General features: G+C 40.6%; 1 protein-coding gene across 6 annotated transcripts in view; it reads right to left on the bottom strand.

Moving 5' to 3' along the window:
• The window catches only part of SCN8A (sodium voltage-gated channel alpha subunit 8), a 134,806-nt gene that overhangs the window by 5,261 nt on the left and 107,502 nt on the right, over nt 1–22,043 (bottom strand). For 4 of the 6 annotated variants that reach the window (XM_054975346.1, XM_054975342.1, XM_054975343.1 and 1 more), the window contains exons 20-23: nt 19,674–19,796; nt 7,670–7,954; nt 3,135–3,188; nt 1,552–1,689 (exon numbers count right to left, since the gene is read on the bottom strand). In XM_054975346.1, coding sequence (XP_054831321.1) covers nt 1,552–1,689; nt 3,135–3,188; nt 7,670–7,954; nt 19,674–19,796 — 600 coding nt within the window. The remainder of the gene's footprint in view (nt 1–1,551; nt 1,690–3,134; nt 3,189–7,669; nt 7,955–19,673; nt 19,797–22,043) is intronic. The other 2 variants (XM_054975345.1, XM_054975344.1) reach the window with 1 other exon arrangement.

Genomic DNA, 22,043 nt, shown 5'->3' with positions numbered 1-22,043 from the left:
ATTTTTGGTTTTGTTTTGAAAGCACCGACATGGTTGTCTGATTCAAATATTGTTTGGAGCTTTATTTTTTAAGGCTACAGGAAGCAGCTTCTTCTTCAACAATTAGCATGATCCACACCTCTGCTTTGAGAAAGGGGCAGGGTACATGATAACTGACACAAGGTTCAGCCAGTTAACACTGCACAAAGCCAGCTTTGTATCAAAGCAGAAAACAAGTTCCCCCGGCCACCCAGATCCTATAATGTGTGTTACAAATGCAATGAATGCATTGTAGCTGAGGGCTCTGGTGCTGCAAATGACCATGTCTATTTAATTCACTTGTAGAACCTTCTAAAGCTAAAGTCCAGTTGATACATGCTAATACATGTAGTGCAGTGGCTATACAAAACGGAGCCACAACCAAACAGCTCTTAATGCTACATCATATATGTGAAGCACATGTATGTGAAGTAACATCATAATAGCATGTGAAAATTGCTTCACATAAAGAGTTTACCAGTTTGAAGCTGCCTCCAACCACCTGCACTGCAAAAACCACAAGTTCCACAGGGGAGCCTTTTAGTAGGCGGTGCATAGGATCCAATGATGGGGGTCCTGGTGTATAAGAGGGGGCTTCTTATGGCCAGCAACCGTAAAAGACAGTAGACCTTTTCAGGTGGTACATGTGAAGGAACCACACACACCATGCCAGCATGCCAGCTGTGATCTTTGGGATCGGCACGGTTGCCATTTTATCTGAATAAGGCACCACACATACTTTCCAGATTCCATTTAGGACAAAATGGCAACCACAGGTATCAGGAGGAGTGTGGCTGGCGCACACGACTGCGTACCTCTGAATGTAACACCTGAAAAAGACTAGTGACCCATGTACTCACAGACCTCTGCCTGCCATAGTCGGCACATGGGACCCTGGACAGCAGCCACTGCTTATTCTGCGAAGAGCCAACCAAAATCGTGTGGCAAAAAACTAAAGCAATACACCCTTTTAAAACACTTTCTGCTCAGAAATCCAATACCTTTGAAGCAACATTATCTGATCCTGTTATGTGAAGCCTTTTGTTACATGAAACTAGAAATCTTCCCTTAAATGTGATGCTTCTCCTGATTCAGCTGTGCAAAAACAGCAGAAACTCCAGTCTTGCAGAACGCAGAGGCAGGGTGTGCTTTTTCCTCCTCCAGGACCAGAGCCTGTGGCATGAGTGCTATAACTACCACCACTGCCTCTACAAGCAGGAAAGCCCCGCTTCTGCCTTGCTCCGTGATGGCAGCAGCATCGCCTTTGGGACATATTTCACTGTGCACGAGCCTTCTCAAAAGACAGAGTGAGTACAGGCCAGAATGAAGAGACGACTGTATGCCTGAGAAGGCTGCTTCACTGCAGCTTCAAGTAAGGATTTGGTTGAGAGCACCAGTCCTTGGTTACCTAAATCCCAAATCTAAAAACTGGTACGCCACAGACAATTAGAAGATAATTCAGAGGAAACTCTGAACTTCATATCTCAAGCCAATTGCATCCTGTATGCCAGACAGTGAGAAAAGTTGACCTATCTTTTTCTTTTGCTGATTGAAGTTGTCGATAATGACACCGATGAAGAGGTTCAAGGTGAAAAATGATCCGAAGATGATGAAGATGACAAAGTAGATGTACATATAGATATTGTCCTCATACTTAGGTTGCTCTTCTTGCTGTATGTGCGATAGGAAAAAAATATTTTGGAAGCTGTAATCTTTAAGAGACTGTTCAAGGCTTGAAAATATTTTGGCTTATTAACAATCTGATTAATTAGATGCAGTTTCACAATTGTCCCTTGATCTCAACCTCGATGGGGACCCAAAATGCACACAAAGCTTCTGCAGGAGTGAGATTTGCCACACAGTTCCATGATGACGGCGCCTACAGTGCATAGCATACAATTCCCACATTCCCAAGGAGCAGCGGGGTTGGGGCAATGGCCAAACCCAGGACAATTTTGGCCCTGCAAGCCAGTGTTATGCTTCACAATGACAGCTTTGCTCAGCTTTCTAAAAGTGCCACCTTACAAATGGATAAGATCAGTATCTGCCCTTTCACGTGCATTGTCAGTAGTGGCTCCCACTTTGGGGAGTGGCCTGCCTGCCTGAGGAGGTCAGGATGGAAGACCCCCACAATTCTCTTATTTCACAGAATGTACAGAAAAAAGAGGACATTTTTAAAGAAAGAGATTAGATCTGTAGTAAAACGGAACAGCCCAGAAGAGCACTTTTATCATGGAATAGCAAAGAGTCCATTAGCTCTCTGACAAAGAGAGCTGTGGCTCTTGAAAGCTTATGCTACAATAAAGTTGGTTAGTCTTAAAGGTGCTACTGGACTCTTTGCTATTTTGCTACTGCAGATTAACACAGCTAACTCCTCTGGATCTATTTATAATGGAATAGGATTGTAGCTTGCTGCAACGATTATCGTAGGTATCACCTGCTTTTACTGCACTGTCTCGTACACTTTTTGTACTGCTTATACTGTCCCTTTCCTTCATTTGTTGTTTTCTCTGTTCTCTAATTCTGTAATCCTATTCCTATCGCATTGTTCACTGGTTATCTTATTCTATCTGACTGCAGTGTTTTTGTGGGATTTTGATTAGCAGAGTAGATTATTGTGCTTTAGAATATAATAAGAACAGACTCTCGTGTTTAGCTCCAGAAAAATACTTTACTGAATATCAGGGTAAAAAGGTTACATTGGTGAGAAAATAAAGAATAGCTAACTATCTATTTACATCTTGATGGTCAGACTAGAACAATACTTCACAACACTGAACAAAGAGCAATAAAACCTTAGTATATGTTGCTAGCTAATTGCTCCCCCCCCCATAAACTGGCTGCCCAATGGTGAATCCCAGATCTTCTTAATTAAGCATAGAGACTCCCCTTTCTATGATGGGAAACTTAACTGGAAAGCTAAGAGGTCCTATACAAACTAGTTGACTAACTAAATAACCCAACAACAATTTAACACTTTCATGACTGAACGTAGAACACTTGCTAAAATCCCAACATATTTTGTAATCTGCCTTGAGTTTCAGTGAGTAACATGGGTGAGTAAGTAAGTAAATAAATAAATAAATAAATACAATGACAGGAGGTATATGTATTACCTTTCTAGAATCTACTGCTGCATACATTATGTCCATCCATCCCTTAAAGGTTGCCTATGGAAGAAAGCACACATTCTTTTAGAGGAAAGTGAATTTCCTAAAAAAATACAGAAGCAATGAGGAGAACTGTGTGAAACACTGAATCGCTCATCTGAAGAGCTAATGTTAAGGGCACTGTACTCCTGGTCCCTGGTTCAGTTGTCACCTCTGCCTCAAACTCACTAGGGGTCTTAGACGAGTCCCTGTCTCTCACCTTATGTTTGTCTCAGCCTATGTTTGGACAATAAGAGCCTACCCTTAGAGAGCTGTTGTAAACATTACAAGAAACACTGTGATGACTGAAAATGCTATACATTGAAAATGTTATATATTATTTGGCCGCTTAGATAAAGTATTCTTTAAATTTTGACATTAATCATACTTGGTTTTCAGTCTGGTTTACTGAAAGTTATTATACCCTTTGCCCTCCTAAGAACTCTTCCCTCTTTTCTTTTTATCCTGACTACACTGGGGGGGCGGGGGGGGATCACCTTTCTTGCCCTTTATGACTTGGGTGAAAGAAAGACTTCTGGCCTGCTCTTGCTTGGTCATACCATATCCTTATGAATCAGGGTGATTCAGAGTGTTGTCTGGTTTCAATATGTGCTCCTTAGCAAAAACATACAACTTAGTTCTTCATTTCAGGTACTAGGTGGCTGATTAAACTATATACCCTTTTGGGCCCCCAGAACTTGTTCTTTGCAGGAAAATCTTTCCCACAAACAGAACATACTATACAAAGAGAAATGTATACGTATTGCTTGTGTTTTGCTGCTACACATCCATGAACTAAATTTGTGTCCATGAGCCTCCTTCAATATTGATTCAACCAGAGACCCAAAACTGGCAAGACTCCTATTATCCTTATTTTATTAAAAGATTGATTACTAATTAAAATTCCTTGAAGGACACAGACCCCCACTCCTGCTGCCTCTGCTCATAGTTTATAGATGATCTAGATTCCAAGATATTCATTTAATGGCCATCTAGAAGCCAGACTCAAGTAGATATGGGCACGAACAGCATTACGAACAGAAAAAACCCACGAACAGCCCAATCTGCTGTTCGTGAGCAAGCTGTTCGGGAGGCCCCTTCGGCAGCTGTTTGGCAAGCCAGACAGTCTGGAGCCTGCTGCAATCAATCCCCTTGGCAACCAGAGAGAGAGGGACTGAACTCTGTCTGAACTCCTTCTGGCTTTAACCCTTCAAAGTACTTCCAGCAGAGAGTCCAGTTTTAGTCACTGTGAAGAGAAAATGACAACAAAGGGGGAGACCCATGCATCATGCCTTTCCCGGGCTACAAACTCTCTGAAACTTGGGGGGTCTTTGGAGGACAGTGAGGACTATGTCCCCTGCAAATTTGATGGGTATTGGACATTGGGAAGGGCAGTTTGTAACCCCTCAAAGTAGCTGCCTTCCAACAGGCAGTTCCGTTTTTGCCACTGTGAACAGAAAATAACAGAAAGGGGGGGACACACATGGATCATGCCTTTCTCAGGGTGCAATCTCTCTGAAACTTGGGGAGGTCTTCAGAGGACAGTGAGGACTAAAGGGGGAGAGCCATGGATCATGCTTTTCCTGGGGTGCTATCTCTCTGAAACTGGGGGGGGGGTATTCAGAGGACAGTGACGACGATATCCCCTGCATATTTAGTGGGTATTGGACATTGGGAAGATTCTCCCGGGTGCGAGAGCGATGGGGAGAATCTCCTCACCTCTCTCGCACTGGGCAGGCAGCCTGGCTGTGCGACTGCTCTCCTGGCCCTTTAAACTATCAGCTGGCAGTCAGCAGGGGGAATTCCCCCCCTGCCACCTGCCAGCTGATAGTTTAAAGGGATCTTTAAAGGGCCAGGGAAGCGAATATGACGGGAAGGGGGGCTAAATGGGGGGTTTGGTGTGGGGGTGGTTCTGGCTCCCACAAACACCGAACAACGAACATGTCTGGGAACAGTTTATGTTCGTCCATGTTCATTGATCGTGGATGGCACGTCGAACAGGGTGTTTGGGTTTTTTTTTCCGTTTGTGCCCATGTCTAGTCTCAAGACCATCACTTCAGTTTTTGTATGATTAAGTATCTTGTATGCTTATTCAGAATATACTCCTAAAAATGCTTAAGATCCATTTGTGTGTGGGACACTTAAAATCTTATCAAGATTGACATTAAAGGATTACTTTGCAATTCCGAAGTGTTATTAACATAAAGTTAAACAAGAATGCTGTCAAAGAACAGCTCTGGGGTACTCCTTGATTTTATAGGACCCATATCTGTATCAGTATCTTTCAACTGGTGGTTTTTTACTCATTCTAATTCTTAGCTTAATCCTTGCATTAAGAGCTTTTATCAGGAAGCCAAAGGTGGCTATGAGCTAAATAATCATGTTTTTTCTCTTGTTGAATACATATTTATGAGTTTGATTTTACAAGGTGATGTCTGGTGACAGAGTGAATGATGAGAAAACCTTCAGTCTGGGGACCGCAATAGCATAACACTGCTGAGCTCTAGGGCTGGATGCGTTGTGTGAATTGGATGCATTGTGTGAACAAGTAGAGTATTTTTACCTCTCTTTTGTTGTACTAAAGGAAGAGTTTGGAGAAAGGGACTGGGCTTGGGGAATGCAGTATTTTGTGTCAGTGATAGATAATGCTTTACATGAAGAGGAGAACAAAAGAATAATCTTTTCCAGCTGTTGCATGAGATTATTAGCAGTTGAAGAAAAGTACCTCCCATTCCCTTATCCCCATGTAGCCACCCCACAATTTAAGGTACTGGTCTACCTGGTGTAAGGAACAGCTCTCTCTCAGCCCTTTTAAAATGCCAAGCCTTTTTAACACTTCAGGCTGTGAGCTTAGGCGGATCCTAGATGAGGCTTGTTTTCCCTCTGTGTGTGCTCAGACACAGCTGTGGGCTGCCTTGCTTGGGAATTGGCTTTCAGAAGCCTGATACTGGGAGCTGAAGTTAATTGTACTCAGCACTCCGCTTAGCATTATATGCTGGTAATTCTAACTAAAGGTTCGAGTTTTGATTGGTTCCTGGGAGTTGAAGAGGGCTGCTTCTTCCTTCTATTAGCAAGAGAAGGTGGGGACCTTTTGAAGGATGGAAGAACTCCCTGCTTGGCAAGAAAGAGCTTTCTTTTCCTACTTGCCTCTCAGCTGGACACTTTAGCCTGGTCTGGCAAGAATGGACTTTTGATGGAACTTTGATGAGAGCTGTTAATTTGGAATTGATTCAGTGGATGCTAGAGAGGTAATTTGTAGAATTTTAGACTGTTAGGTTTTAGTTTGAGCAGTAAAGTCTTATTTATTTTGGGCCTTGCCAGAATGTTGATGAAGGGTGATTACTGCTATTGTATATACTATGATATTGTTTTCTAATAAACTAATTATGTTATGTTTATTCATTGACTTTTGAGTTGCTTGCCAAAGATGTGCACACACTTAGCATGGACATAAGGGCCGGGGGAGGCTTCTCTTGATGGACTACGGACCCCAGGTACTCCTGGAGGTCTTGAGCTGGCTGGTTTCAGCAGTCAGGGGGTGGAGTGGGGGATTCTAGAGCTATACACCTGGGTCAAACTTTCATCCCCTACAGATGATGTACCCTTTCATGCCTTCATTATCTTATCACCCACAGAGTGCAGCAAGAAAAACCCAATAAATGTAGGCAGGTGGAAACAGCTGGTCTTCCCAGAAATGTAACTTGTCTAAAGATTAATATCAGTGCTTAGTAGGCTCTTTTCTATCGCCCAGTTAAGGAAGTGTGAGAGTATCTAGCCCAAGGGTCCCCAACTTTTTGAAGCCTGCAGGCACTTTGGAATCCTGACATGTGGTGGCAAGAACAACCACAAAATGGGTGTCACAGGAGACAAAATCAACCACAAAATGTCAGGGAGTGAGGTTATCCATAACACTTAGCAATAACTCTTCAATATATCTTGCAGAAGGTCTGTTTAACAGGATGCTTTAACAATGCTTTAACTGAGCCCACTTGTGTGGGGAGGGCGGACTATAAATTGAAGAAAATAAAATATAAATAAATTTTAATTTTGTGCTATTTTAATAATAATTTCCTCAATCACTAATACTAAATTTGTGCTATTTTTACTAATAATTTTGTAGTATTTCTTCTATGCTGGTCTTTGACCGTATAATAAATCTGAATTTGAAAACAGGATGCTTTTTAAACATATTGTTTGAAAATATTTTCTTGTGTACACACAGCTTACCCTCAGTCACTCAGGGAAGACTCTTGTGCCAAGGTAGCAGCTACTGCCATAAAGTGTTTTAAAAATCTGCAGTCAAGTACCTCTCCAATGGCCAATAAGAAGCAATGCTGGGCAAAAGCCCTGCCCATTTTCTAAAAATACCCGGTAGGTGCCAGGAAAGATGTTGGCGGGCACCATAGTGCCCGTGGGTACCACATTGGGTCCCCTGATCTAGCTAGAGAGTCTTTGTATGTAATATACTCCAAGAAAAGCCTAGACACAAAGGCAGGACTTACAACTTGCAGAAGAGCCAGGTACCCTGCACCAACATTGTCGAAGTTAATCTTTACATTCTTCCATCGGATCACTGTTGAATTGGGTTCCATCAGTCTCTCACAGTCTGTCCTGTTGTTGACAGTTTCTATATCGAAAATCTCTTCAGCCGTTTCATTATAGCAGTAATGGTACTTCCCGGCAAAAAGATTAACCCCCATTATACTGAAAATCAGCCAGAAGATAAGGCAGACCAATAACACATTCATAATGGATGGGATAGCGCCCACCAAGGCGTTCACAACCACCTGTAGTGGAAGGGGGAGGAGGGAGGAGAGAGTTTCAGTACAGAAAAGATGACTAGAGGCAAATAAAACATGCCTAGTTTTAGTGGGGGAATGGAAGCCTAGTCATAAATTCAGACTTGTAACATTTTAATCCAAAAAGATATCCCATATTCCATCCTTTCCCATGAAATCTTTACATTTCAGCAGAAATTTCTGGCAACTTTTTTTTTCTTTTGTCATACCATAACTATTTGATGGAAGAAGTATGGACTTTGGAGAGAGTAGACGCTTCTGTCATGAATGATTTCAAAAGAATTCCTGGTTGCTTTGAATAACCAGGTTTGAGAATAACCCTGTGGGGGCAGCGGGAAATAATCTGGCAACCATTCCCCACTTTAAAGCCAGACATGGGTCCTCCTGTTTCTCCTAGTCCCATAAAGATAAATGGGGAATTTTAAGCCATTGATTTTAAATGGGAATAGAGATGGATATTAAAGATGTTTTTCTAATACTAAGCATTGGTTTAGCATAAAAGAAGATCAAGGTTGTACGTATTGTTCTGTAAGCAAGGCCAACCATGTCCAAAGAGCTGAGCATGCACGTTTGCAAGCTCAAAAAAGAAAAGCCATATTCCCTGCTCTAAACCATGTCAAACAAAAATGATAGCAGTTTATAGGGTTTCCCCTCCTCTTTCCTTTAATTTTTTTGAACATAGCTAGGCTAGTTGCCATTTAAATATTTTATTGGAATTGTCTATATTAGAAACTAATAAAAGATTTAAAACTTCTTCCCCTTCAGTCTTCCTTTTAAATAAATACTTCTTCAGACTTCTGTGGCTATTTTGGATTCAGATTTTTGTTTTGAGTTAGATTTTATATTCTCCATTCCTTTTACATATTTTGAATGGAAAACTATGTAGGTCTACTTGATGATTTTTGACTTAGCACTGACAAAGCAGTTAACATGCATATTCTCTTGCTATAATCCTGCAAGTGAAACTCTACAGTATCATTCTGTGTATTTAATTCCAGAAGACATGGAGTGTTTAATGTTGAATGTAACCCAAGGGAGTTAAAATAATCTAGATCTTCCTATCTGTATAAGAAAGACCCCATAGTTCATTCATTCTTGCAAAGGGAGTTGTTCTTGGATTCGCTTGCTTTCACTCTCTGTGCAATATCAATTAAAGCTCTATTATCAGGCATTTGCATTTCTTCCAAAGGCATTCACACCTCAGCCAGCAGCGGAGGCTTTTTCAACATATGAATTAGGATTAGCTGGGCAGTATTGCTCTGTGGTGCTATTGCTTTAAATAATTCTACTAAAAGGAACCATTTAAATGGTGGCTGCATCATACTCGACAAGCTATATGTAAGTGCGTAACTCTGCAGAAAACGGGTTAATTGTGCGGCTGCCCTCAGAGTGCATTAAAATTACTGCAACCCACAGTCCATTAATTCTCTGTATGGGCGTGCCAAGAAATGACATAAGCCCTTTAAATTCAGAAAAATCCGCCTCCTCCAGGATACCTAAAGAATTTGAAACAGGAGCACTAGAGAATATATAAACCAACCAATTACTCGCCATCTTTTGTCACTTGAAATAATATTGCCATTTTGCTTTGCTCTTTAATAAGCCTAACTTTTTTCTGCCCTTCCAGTCATTTAGATAAATGTAACAAATAACATACTTTCATCTAAACAGATGGTTAAAACCATCCCCAGCTATTACAAGAGATGGAACATGGCTTTTTATGTGAAGATGGCGTATTGGAAATTGTCAAGAAGTACATGCATGTTCCAGAGCATGACTTCCTTATTGACTTCCTTTTAAAAAAGACAGAATAAATTCCTTAAAATGCCAACTTATTAGGGCATAGAAAAAATATTATATAATTGTTAAATGTTTCTTGGCATTTCTTTCATTTCTTTTTAAAATATTAGATGATTTGTTGAGGAGATGTCAGAGTGAATCAGAAATATAGTAGAAGCAAAATAACAGGGTTCTGAAGTTCAGTTACGGTGCAAAAGTCCACCAGCTGGTTAGATGCCATATAAGGGTGGAGAATACATTGGTTGGGGTGACCCTTCCCCCAAATTGAGGAAAATTGGCTAGATGAAGAAATCTAAAATATGTCTTGCCATATAGCACATTTAATATTTTTTCTCCATACAGAAGTCAAAGGATTCTGCGATTGGTATTTCAGGTCAGGTAATCAGTTTTGCCAACATAAAACATGCATAGACTTCTAAGCATCTACCTTTGTTTATTTCGAGCATTTGTGAATTTTTTCATTTTACGTATTTTTTCATTGAAGTAATCTGTAATTTTATATTTGTGTTGCTCAAGGTAAATGTTGCTTGTGTTGCTAATGCTAAAAAAAAAAATCACCATCATCTGGTTCATCTGAGCCTGTATCATGAATCAGGATCTCGCACAATATTTTTATTGTAACATATATGTCGCAAGCAACAACTTATCACTGTAATCAAAGAGCCGGGTGAATGCACAATGACAGAATCTGCCGAAATTCAGCAAATGTTCTTCAAGCTCGTCTGCTGAATACATTTGAATGGACACAAAAACATTCCCAGGTCTGCTTAAGGACTACTACAGCTTTTCTTACAAACTTCAGGCACAAAGAGTGGGAAACAAAATTAGCCCAAAAGGTCTAGTTCTTTTCCACAAGAACTAGAGCACAACAATGTATGACAAACTAAGACCTGGAAGCTACTGAACAAGTTATTCATCAGTGGTGACTCTGGTGAGTCAGTTGACAAGTGTTTGAAGAACACTTTGGCTGGTGAAATTAGCCTCATTTGACCATCGTATACGACATATAATTTGATTAATTTGCACAAAAATTTCTCAAGCACGTGCTGATCTTCAGGGTCAGGGCCAGCCCAGGGGCTTTTGGTGCCCATGGTCAGCCAGCCTGGGTGCCCTCCCAAGCCAGTTATCGGGGTTGTTGGAACCCTTTTCTGGAGCAAGGCTTCTTCTTTTTGGGAATGATCCACCCTTCCCTGAGCAGAGTAAAGTAGCAGGACACTCTGAGGTCCTTGAGAATAACAAAAATAATTTCATTATAAATGATACCACCATGAGCAACAAAAACAAAATTACAAAATCTCAATGACAAAAATACGTGCAATAACCTGTAGAAGTCTTCCTGGATGGTTTTACATTTTCAAAAAAATGATTTCATAACCCAATGGGCCTCTACTTAGATCCCCAAAATGCTTTTTCCAAGAACTTCTGCAACAAAAAATATCTTAAAGTTAATGGCAGCTAGGAACCATCACATTTATTTATTTAGGATATTTTTATCCCACTCTTCCTCCCAGAAGCTCAGGGTAGTGATTGCCTACCTAGCAAATTTTCCTCAAATTTTTGGGAGAGTGACCTCACTGCTCTACCTTTCTAGGATATTAAAACCACAGTTGGTCATCTGTCCCTGTAAACTTGGTTTTTGGACTGCATTATTCTATCTCTACTACAAGTAACAGGAAAAGTTGCAGTGTGGCTCAGAAAATTCATTCTCTTCATGTGTTGTTTTGCCAAACTCAAACTATATGTGGCTGTTGTCGTCTTCAAAAATTTTAGAAGGAAATAGGCAACTAGACTTCATCAGAACTGTAATCCATTTTAGTTCATCAACTTTTCTCCATCAGTGCCGAATATCTAGCAATGAAGATAGTGGGAAATTGAAGGAGTTCCAGGTTAACTGAAATGTATGAGATTTAATAACTTCTGTTATAGGGGTAAAAAGTGATTTCCCACAAGAAATGCTCAGTTCCTCCTTGAAACATTCTTGCCTTGATTCAGGAACGAACATCCACGCATGGAAACAGGCTTGTCCTCATGACTTCTCGCTGGATTAGAAATCACCTGTGCAGATCCGAAATAAATGCAGATTCTCCAAATCTTGATGAGGAGCTGGAAGAGTCATTACTGCGAACTCATCTGCATTACTCCATAGGAATGCATATTCTCATTTGTTTTACAAGATCTGCTATCTTGGCCCATGGGTTGCAGTGGGGGAACAATTTGGTGGATGTTTCTATTTCTGCTCTGGCTCTTTTAAAATATCTAATTGAAAGAGATTCAGAATAGCTTTTACTCCCTCTGGTTATATCATTTTTCATTTACTTGTAATTTCATTTACTTGTACACTGCTTTACAGGTAATTAATCAGGAAAGAAAGAAATATGCCTGCTTTACTAATATTTTAGAGTGAAATTCTGTGCAGAATTACCCAAGCACAAGCTCATTGAAATCAATGAGTTTAGACTGGAGAAACTGCATAGGATTGCATTATTAGTTAACCAAAATTAATTGGTCCAGGTAACGAAGATATCCTTAATTCTTACTGGTTGATAAGAGTTTCTAAAGATACAGTTGTTAATTCAAATGGCCTAGACTTAGCAAACCTTTCTATTCAGAGAAATTTAATTCCAATAAATGGCTGATCAGGTCTTAAGTCCAAGGGAAATTATACTTATATTGGTGCAAGTGGCGCAAGTATCATAGACTATTTTGTTCCATCAACAAGATTGGCTTCACTTGTGAAGGCTATGGAGGTGGGTGATTTTCTGGGAAGTGATCATTTTCCAATCTTGTTATTCTTAGATCTCAAACTTTCCCGCTTATTGTCTTTATCTTCTGAACCTCTCAGCCATTCATTCAATCATTTATGCTGTACCCGATGGCACCCTAGATTTCACTCAGTAATTCAAAATCTGCAGTTCACTGCACAAGTCTCTGATTATAAAGATAAATTATCATCATCCTCTGCAGATTCTCTCCATACTCTTGCTGAGATGGTTAAAGTTTTTGAATCAATATATACTAGGTCTAATATACAGAGAAGCTGCCTACCCAGGGTAACACATCAAAACCCATGGTTTGGCAGCGAATGCAAACAGATGCAAACTATTAGTTAACCAGGTTAAAAAATACCACTGAAACAATTTATCCATGAGTCAGGAGGAGTTCAAGTGTTCACCTACTTGGATGAAAGACTGATTGTTAGTTTTGGCAATCTCTGGATCCCGAGATATGGAAAACAGGTGATAACACTTCAGCATCTTTGTGCTTTCACCACATTCTCAACCATACCTGAGTTTCCTGACTGATAGAATGCTATAAATATACCATGTCTCTATATTAATCTCTAAAATACTCATTGGTTAAGCCAGAGTATTTAAACTAAGCTAAGATATATTTTCTAGTGTAACAAATAACATTTTGTTACCATCACTGATTTGCCATTAGCAGCTTTTAAAAAACCCTTCGCTTATTGTTGTTTGGAAATGAAAATCCAAGCTTACAGTTAATCCAAACATCTCAGCTACTTTTATAATGCATTTGTATATTTAGTAATGTTTCCAGGTTAAAGAAAGACCATGTGTGGTTTTCTTGGTGCTGTATTAATATGCTTATGATAAGAAAATATATCCTGGCTTCCATTTTCTGGCTGTATCATTAGCCCACTAATAGTGCCATCTTAAGCAGAGTCTCTTAAATTAAGTGAAGTCAATGGCTTAGTAGGGTGTCACTGTCTAGAACTGCACTGTCAGACTGTCAAACTGAGTTCAAATACTTCCACAAGAGATTTATTTTATTTTATTTTATTGGTTGGATCCTGCCAGCAAAGTGAAGCTCATGGAGTGGGACCTCCTTGCCTCCTCCTTCCCACTGAATCTCCCAAATTTCTGATGGGGGGGGGGCACAAACATCATGATTTGCAACTGGATGAGGCAAATTGTCCGAAATCACCTTCCTCTCTTCCACCAGCAGAAGGGCCACATTGCTGGCCTAAGTGCCTTTATAGTGGCAGAATGACATCTTATGTAAAAGGTAAAGGTGGTCCCCTGTGCAAGCACAGAGTCATTACTGACCCATGGGGAGACGTCGCAGTACGTTTTCTTGGCAGACTTTTTGTTATGGGGTGGTTTGCCATTGCCTTCCCCAGTCATCTACATTTTACTCCCAGGAAACTGGGTACTCATTTTACCGACCTCAGAAGGATGGAAGGCTGAGTCAACCTTGAGCCGGCTACGTGAACCCGGCTTCCGCCAGGATCGAACTCAGGTTGTGAGCAGAGCTTGGGCTGCAGTACCGTATCTTACTACTCTGCGTCATGTGGCTCTCTACGACATCTTATGATCCAACCCTAAATACCTTTCATGTACTCTCTGCTTGGTTAAAATGATAACACATTAATTCTGATACACGAATTGGTGCCTGTCATCTGCCATATTCACAAATCTATTTTAATTTGTAGATAATTTAGATTTGTGGGATAGCTGTAAAAACTGTGTGAGATGTCCTGTAGGGGGGAAGGGATGATGAATCTCTCATCAGGCAGGCACCTGGCTTGCATGGAGACACTTAATTTGATTGGCCACTGGCTTGCTTGCTTATTCCATTCTCTTTTTTTTACAAGGTCTAAGGATGCTTTGGGAAGTCTATGGCTGATACTTCTCTGTTCACTACAATAACCAACCCTTTCATGGCGTTAAGGGGAGGCAAAGCTTCAGACCAGCACTCCTTCCCTGACTGAGGCAACTCAAACAAGTTAAATACCAACACAGAACTGAGTTCCCCTTGCTTCTTGCCTCAGCACCTCCTCTTCCCCTCTAAGGCACTCCTGCTACATCTTTATCTTCCAGAAGGGAAAGGGTTGCCCCCCTACCCAGTCAGTGGTGGCAATATATCTCTTTCAGCCTGGCCATAATCCATCTCAGCTTGTGAGATAGATTATGGCCAGGCTGGAAGAGGTATATTCTTTTTGCTTTTAGGTAACTTGGAGGTGATGAAGTAGGTTTAGGAGTACATCGTTCATTACAGAGAAACCTGAACTATACTCAGAACCCACTTTTTAATAGAAAACCTTGCATCTCTGTACAAACTGGAATCTGGGGTAAGCAACCACCTTAATTTCTTCTCGAAGCATCACAGAGGAATTATTGGCTGCACCTGATAATTTTTCATTGCCAAAACATTGTCAGAGAAGACCACAATTTGAAAAGAGAACTTGCAGTTTGGAAAACCAAGCAAACAAATGGCAATAAGATCACGGAAGCAGATGTAACTTATCACACTCAAATGCAGCAGTAAGAAATGAAATGAAAACCAAAACTACAGATTTGCTATCCTTTTAATGCTGATCAAGAAGAGTTCAGTGTCTGATATTCCAAATATTTAATACTCTCCTATATAGAAACAACAATTACTAGCAGCACTGAATCATCCATAGCAGGGCTTTTTTTCTGGGAAAAGAGATGGTGGAACTCAGTGGTGGAACTCAGGACCACACAATGGCATCACTTTGGGTTAGCTGGAACAAGGGGGGAGTTTTTTAAAGTTTAAATCGCCCTTGGCGAAAATGGTCACATGGCCGGTGGCCCCGCCCCTGGTCACTGACCATGTGACCATTTTCAAGAGGCACCGGAACTCCATTCCACCGCGTTCCAGCTGAAAAAAAGCCCTGATTCCATAGTATTTCATATTCATAGCTGGAGGAAAGTGGCATAATCTTGTATAACCAAAAAACTGGACACTACTGTGAATAATCGAATTGTTCTTCCAAAGAACATTCAGCCTTATGTTCACAAATCTATCATGGGAAAAAATTGATAGGCTGGGAGAGATTCTGAATGGCATAGAAACCTTTCATAGAACCAAAGCCTATGGACTGCATCTCCCAAAGCCTCCCCTACTTGCACTGAGAAACAGAAGCAGAGCACTGTGACAATTCACTGTGAAGAAAACGGAATGTGCAGATCATAGCTACGAACAGCCACTGCACCGTAATGGAATACTGAGAGAAAGTGAATGTTGATTGATTGGAAGAGAGGGGTTGTTTGCAGGGCAGATGCAATAAAACAGAAAAGATCCAGCTATACTGTGCCCTGTAATATTAGGTCTTGGTTACAGTTTTATAGGATGCCACTGGATCTTGCCAAGCTACTCTGTTCCCAGTAGCATCACCAGTCAGATCTCATTTGCCGCAATTGCAGGGAACAAAAGCGGTAATCGATCAACCTCTGTATTCCAATGAAATGGAAACCACCGAGCAGTCCAAAGAAAGGCTGCCTGTGCTGTTTCAATGCTGTGAAATGTGAAATGTATCATGCTTTGACTGGTGGTAACATTTCACGGGATTGGCTATGGCCTGGCAATTCTTTAATTCTGGCTGCCCTACCTTTTCATTGGAACAGGAATAGGGGCAGTAACTGTACTTGTTGAAAGTACAACAAAGATGTACAATGCTGCAGCTAAGCCCGTGCAGGATTCTTTGGTCACGTTATATCGATAGTACATGGCCGGAACCTTCAGATGGCCAATGTATTGTTCCTTACTCCAAGGCCTTTGCTCAGCTATAGCAACTTGCTTAGGTCATGTAAGAAAGCGACACTGAGACTCACTTAGATGTAGTCAGGGCTTTTTTTCTGAGAAAAGAGGTGGTGGAACTCAGAGGGTTGCCCTCGGAGAAAATGGTCACATGGCTGGTGGCCCCGCCCCCTGATCTCCAGATAGAGGGGAGTTGAGATTGCCTTCCGCACCGCTCGGTGGCGCAGAGGGCAATCTGAACCCCCCTCTGTCTGGAGATCAGGGGGCGGGGCCACCAGCCACGTGACCATTTTCAAGAGGTTCCGGAACTCTATTCCCCTGCGTTCTGGCTGAAAAAAAGCCCTGGATGTAGTTCATTCCCTCACTGAAGATGAACCAGAATGATAAGAGCAGGAAAAAGTGAAAACTGTTCTCAACAGTTTTAAGTGATTGAGCTGGATAAAAACTTGTAGTGAAAGACTTTGAGAGCTTCCTGCAGAGCCCACATCTAGAAATACAAGACTTTTGGAACAGATTTTTGGAGCATCTCCATCATCTCCATTGAGACCTGTCAGCATTTTAAATATGGGCATGATTGCAAATGACTTGCAGACCTTACTGCATGCTCTGAGAAAAGCGTCTGGTAGTTGCATCATATTGCAATATGATCCATGCTTCTTGCTGCCCTACCCTCTGGAGTTTTGTTCACAACAAGGTGAACTTGATAGGTGCCTGCCTGTCAGCCTCCCATAGGCAGTTGTCAATGGTTATTAGAATTATAGAAATATTTTAGCAACCAAAGGAATAATTCAGTGGAATGTCTCTTCACTTCATCTCTGGCATCAATCTCTCCGGATCCACTCCTATTGACTGAATGAATGAGGTGACAGCATGTAAGAAGATAAAGATGCCTTACAGAGTCAGACAGAAATCTATCAAACCCTCTGTTGCTTACTCCAGCTGATAGCAGCTTTTCAATGTCTCCGGAAGAGGTCTTCTCAACCTCTGCTATTAAATTTGAACCAGGGCCCCTGCATATGAATTATGTTCACTATGCCTAAGTTATGAAACGACAGTAAATAAAACCACACGTGGCTAGATCCTGCCATTCAACAGCAGAAAAGAAGTTGTACTTAATGTAGTTCCATTTACACAAGACACTGCCCAACAGCTACTGCAAGATCAAGCACCGATATTTCATTTCTGATCAATGTTCTTGTGTACAAAAATCTGAAGCAGTCATTACAATCCAGTTTGGAACTGTGATAGGATTTGACTGAGTGCCCTTATTGTGTGTGTGTGTGTGTGTATTGCGGAACTATACCTTGTGTTATGTCTTGTGTGAATTCAAGGGCTACTTACAATGCAAGACCTTGTGAGCAAGAGGAAATGCTCTGTGGGATTCAACCCATAGATTTCTTTAAAAATATGTGCTGGAAATGTACATCAAGAGTCTTCCTACAGTGAAGAAGTATCATATCATTCATGACAGAACTCAAAAATCAGATGAGAGAAATGGTGCAGAAGGACAGATCAGATGTTTATCATGCAATGGTGTACAGACCAAGGATTGAAAAAGATAAGGAAGCTGTGATTTTTCTTCACAGCAGAGACAATTCTTTTCGCAGGGCATGTTATTTCAGAGTAGAAACATAAAATAGGCATATGAAGCCTAGGAAAGTAACGCCTATTTTGGAATGGAGAGACTTGAGAGCTGCCCACCAATGAAGAATTTCCATGATGTCTTAAAAATGAACATTTTTGAAAACATTCAAAAATATATAGAAGGAGAAAGTTGTGGAATAGTAATGGAAGAGAAATCCTCCTGGAAGAAGACAAGGTACTCTTTGGTTATGTCATTATTTTGATGGTACCTTCAGGCAGCAGATACATTTTCCCTAACCCGGAGCCTTGTTCAATGACAGAGATAATTCTTGCATAATTCCTTACCAATTTCTTTCAAAGTCTGTGGAGCAGTTAATTTATGCTTTGATTCACCTCTGCTGAAACTGTGAATTACACAGGGGTTATGAGAAAAGCTGAGAGTCAGAATTTGTTCATAAACAAACTAGAAGCTATGTACTCCAGTAAGATACTTCTAAATCTACTTTACCATCACCATAGTACCTAAAATTAAAAAGATGCATTTATTGGAAATACACAATAAATCTAAATTATTTTTGAATTATTTTGAACAATCAATCGCACACAGGAAATAACTATAAAATAAGCCAGTCAGATATTTGCAATCAATTTGACAATATTTCCTGAAAATAAAATGGGGTAAGGATACATTTTCCTGCCACAAGCCAATACAGAACCAAGTTTCATCTTCCTATTAGCCCTTTTGGGAAGTCTGCATTGTTTAGATCTTGAAATCAGTCATGTTTTCAGGTCTTTGAATGATGGCTATAGCTCTTTTCTGTACCCTCTCCATTTCCTCCTTCAGTTTTACCCTAATATTAATTGTAATTGCGTGGTTCCTAAATTTAAAACAAATCATTGTGTTGTTTCATTTACATAAATACAGACCAGGATAGATTTCCCTGGGTTGGTTAGCATGAGATTATTTCAAGTATAACAGTTCATTTAAAAAAAAAATTGGCAATTTCCTTTAAAAAGGTTACATGGCAACAGTGCCTTTTAGCTATTTCAATAAAGTTCATATCTTGTGCTCTGTGATTTGTTGTTAACATTACAGTGACAGGACCAGGGGGCCATAAAGCATGGTAAACGGGGGAACGGAGAGTAGGGAGGAAAGCTAAACTATTATACAAGGCTGCCAGTCACGACTGGACTGGACTGAGAACAACTAGGTGCAAATGAGAGGAATTAAACCAGAACTGTTTTCTTTTGGGGTGGCTAAGTTCCTCCCACAGCCCAGCCCTTTCCTACCATGCTGAATTAACCCCACAAAAGATGAAGATTAAAAAAAATATTTAGAACCCTTTTGATCCTCCTTTGGTTATTACTTTTAAGGAAAGGAGAAAATTGAGGTGGTTCAAATTCTGCTTCTTTGCACCTGGTGATTCTCCCTATTCAATACTTACAGCCAGAAATGCCCCCTCAGATGCTAGAGGTATTAGAAGCCAGGCCAAAGAAGAACAGCCAAGTGCCAACAGAGAATCTATGAATGACATGTGGTTTGGGCCAATAATGAGGCAGCTCAATACGTCTCCCTTTTTTTTTTTTGCTGTGGGTAATTTAAAAAAGAAAGGGAGAAATGTGCAGCAGGGTGAAGGTGAGTCATAGACAGAGGGAGGTGAGCAAGTCAGCAGCTGCATCATGATTCTGTTTGTAGTTATGTCTTTCTACCAGTTTGATCGGTTCTAGCATGCTTTTAAAAAAAAAATCCCGTAGTCCACAGGCATGCAGAAGGATCAGCTCGCTAATGGCATCTTACCCTCATCCCCTCAAATCGTGACAACGCTCTTAAAGGCCTCAAAGCTCTGAGTGTCCTAAGGGATTTAATGGCACCTAGTTCCGAGTAGCCCAGGGCATTAGCTATGAGGCTGACTAAAGAGACCTACACAGAAAACAGAAAAGAAAGAAACAAAAAGAAAAGGAAAAAAAAAAGGTTCCAGACTGTTAGAATAAATCCCCTAGCACTGATCATTTTCCATCCCCCAAACTGGACTGCAGGCCCCAGGTCACCCCCCCGCCCGCCCCCGTTTACAGTGATACCGAAGACATGACCACCAGCTGCCTACTTCACTTCACTGAAACGACCTGGAAGGAAATAATGCAGTTGAGAGAGGCATAAGAATAAAACAAAAGAGGAAAAAATAAGTGAGATAGAGAGAGGCAGAGACACACAGACGGAAACGGGGTCTGTTGGAAGGTTAGGAGCCCAAACGGATGACAAGAACCTTACCCTCTGCAGGATCCCAGCAGCTCCCATTAAATTAAGCCAGACAAATTTTTAAAGGTACCTATGAAAAAGAATACAGATAAATACACACACTGCACAAACTGCCTTGCTCCTCTCATTTGGGTAGGGCCTGCCTTGCTCATCCCCACTGCAGTGGTGTCACAGAGACACGAGTGAGAAAGATAAACATCTAGGTCTTTTCTCCTCTGAGAAGTTAACCGCGAGTAGTAGCATGAATATGGGATAAATTATTCAGCTCTTTACTGGATTGTGATGAAGCTAAACAGTCAATTATTCTGATGGAAACTTTATATTATAATGATAATATAACATCATCATCATCATTAATATTGTTGTTGTAACACTGAGAGGCAATGGGTTCAATCCAGAGGAAAATTTCTACTGATTCCCCTCAGTCTTGGACTCCGATGTCATTCTCCCCTGTCCCCCAGAAGCAGCATTTCCAGGAAAATTTTGGTCCGCAGCAGGAGGGGGGAAATGGAGAAGTTTTGCTTCGCTGACAAAAAATCCTTTCATCAGTGGAGATTTTTCACAGGATAAAATGGTGGGATAGAGGGCTGCTTCATTAAATTAGTTAGTACATCACATCTCACATATTAGAAAATCTCCAAGGTAACCTAATGTGAAAGAAGAAAATTTTGCATTGTCTGTACACTATGACCTAGTTCATACATTAGGAGCGTTGTTGATGTTTCCATGTGGACAGGCCCTATGCTGCACCAGCAGTGTTATGTAGGGGCTTTGTTGATGTATTTGTGAGGATTACCCAGTCATTTGTCCATCCCATTTGGTTCCTGCAGTTACAGGTCCGGCATATTATAGAAAAATGGCAACTACAATGTTACGTTAACCTATGAATTAGAACTATGTATTCAATAGGGACCTAAGACCTATTTTAGCTTTCCATAGTGTATACCTGTAGAATATCCATAATAAAAAGCTCAAGTTTCCTTCTTATGAGGTACAGTGCAAGTGGTGTATGTGCTACTTTAATAACCGAAATATTATATACCCCTCATCTCCCTAATTATTAAAGATTTCTGTCCATTTTTCAAATTGGAATTCAATGTGCAGGGATGGGAAAGGTATGTTTTTTAAAGAAAAGTTTTTGAAAAACTGTGGAAAGATTCATTTAAAAATTACAAAAATAGATTAAATTAGGAATAGGTGATTCAAAATGCATCAATGATGGAGAAACATAGTTTCTTTTGTAGAGATGTTATCCATGCTATCAGAACATTTTTTAATGTTGAGACAGCCTTTTGTCAGTGTATTACAGCATGTTTTTCATTGCCAAAGCAAAAATATAAAAAAGTCCATATATTAGTAGATTCAAAAATGTTGCTTTAAAAAATAATAGTGGAGAAGGCAGAACCATGTATACTACTCTTAACTCCCTAAAGGAATGTTGGATTATAATGCAATAGATACGTAAATAGTGTGTTTTGAACCAGAGGTGACATAATCCAAACAAAGTTAAACACTTTTAAACCCCGATAATTTCAACAAGAGAGTTAAGCATATGTTTAAATCACCACACCTAAATGTAAATGGATTTCACTTTGTCAATGTATACTGAAAATATGTATTTTAGCCATCCTTAGCGGGAGGTCTTCCAACTCCAGTACAGATATTAGTTGCTCATTCCTACTTAATATTTGGCCTCTTATAATGAGAAACTGGTTAAAAGGAGAAGTAGTCATATTCAGGGCTTTTTTTCTGGGAAAAGAGGTGGTGGAACTCAGTGGGTTGCCCTCAGAGAAAATGATCACATGGCTGGTGGCCCCACCCCCTGATCTCCAGACAGAGGGGAGTTTAGATTGCCCTCCGCGCCACCGAGCGCCAAGCGGTGCGGAGGGCAATCTCAACTCCCCTCTGTCT

This window comes from Eublepharis macularius, chromosome 4, assembly GCF_028583425.1.
Source record: "Eublepharis macularius isolate TG4126 chromosome 4, MPM_Emac_v1.0, whole genome shotgun sequence".
Taxonomy (NCBI): domain Eukaryota; kingdom Metazoa; phylum Chordata; class Lepidosauria; order Squamata; family Eublepharidae; genus Eublepharis; species Eublepharis macularius.
This window is presented reverse-complemented; position numbering and strand designations above follow the sequence as displayed.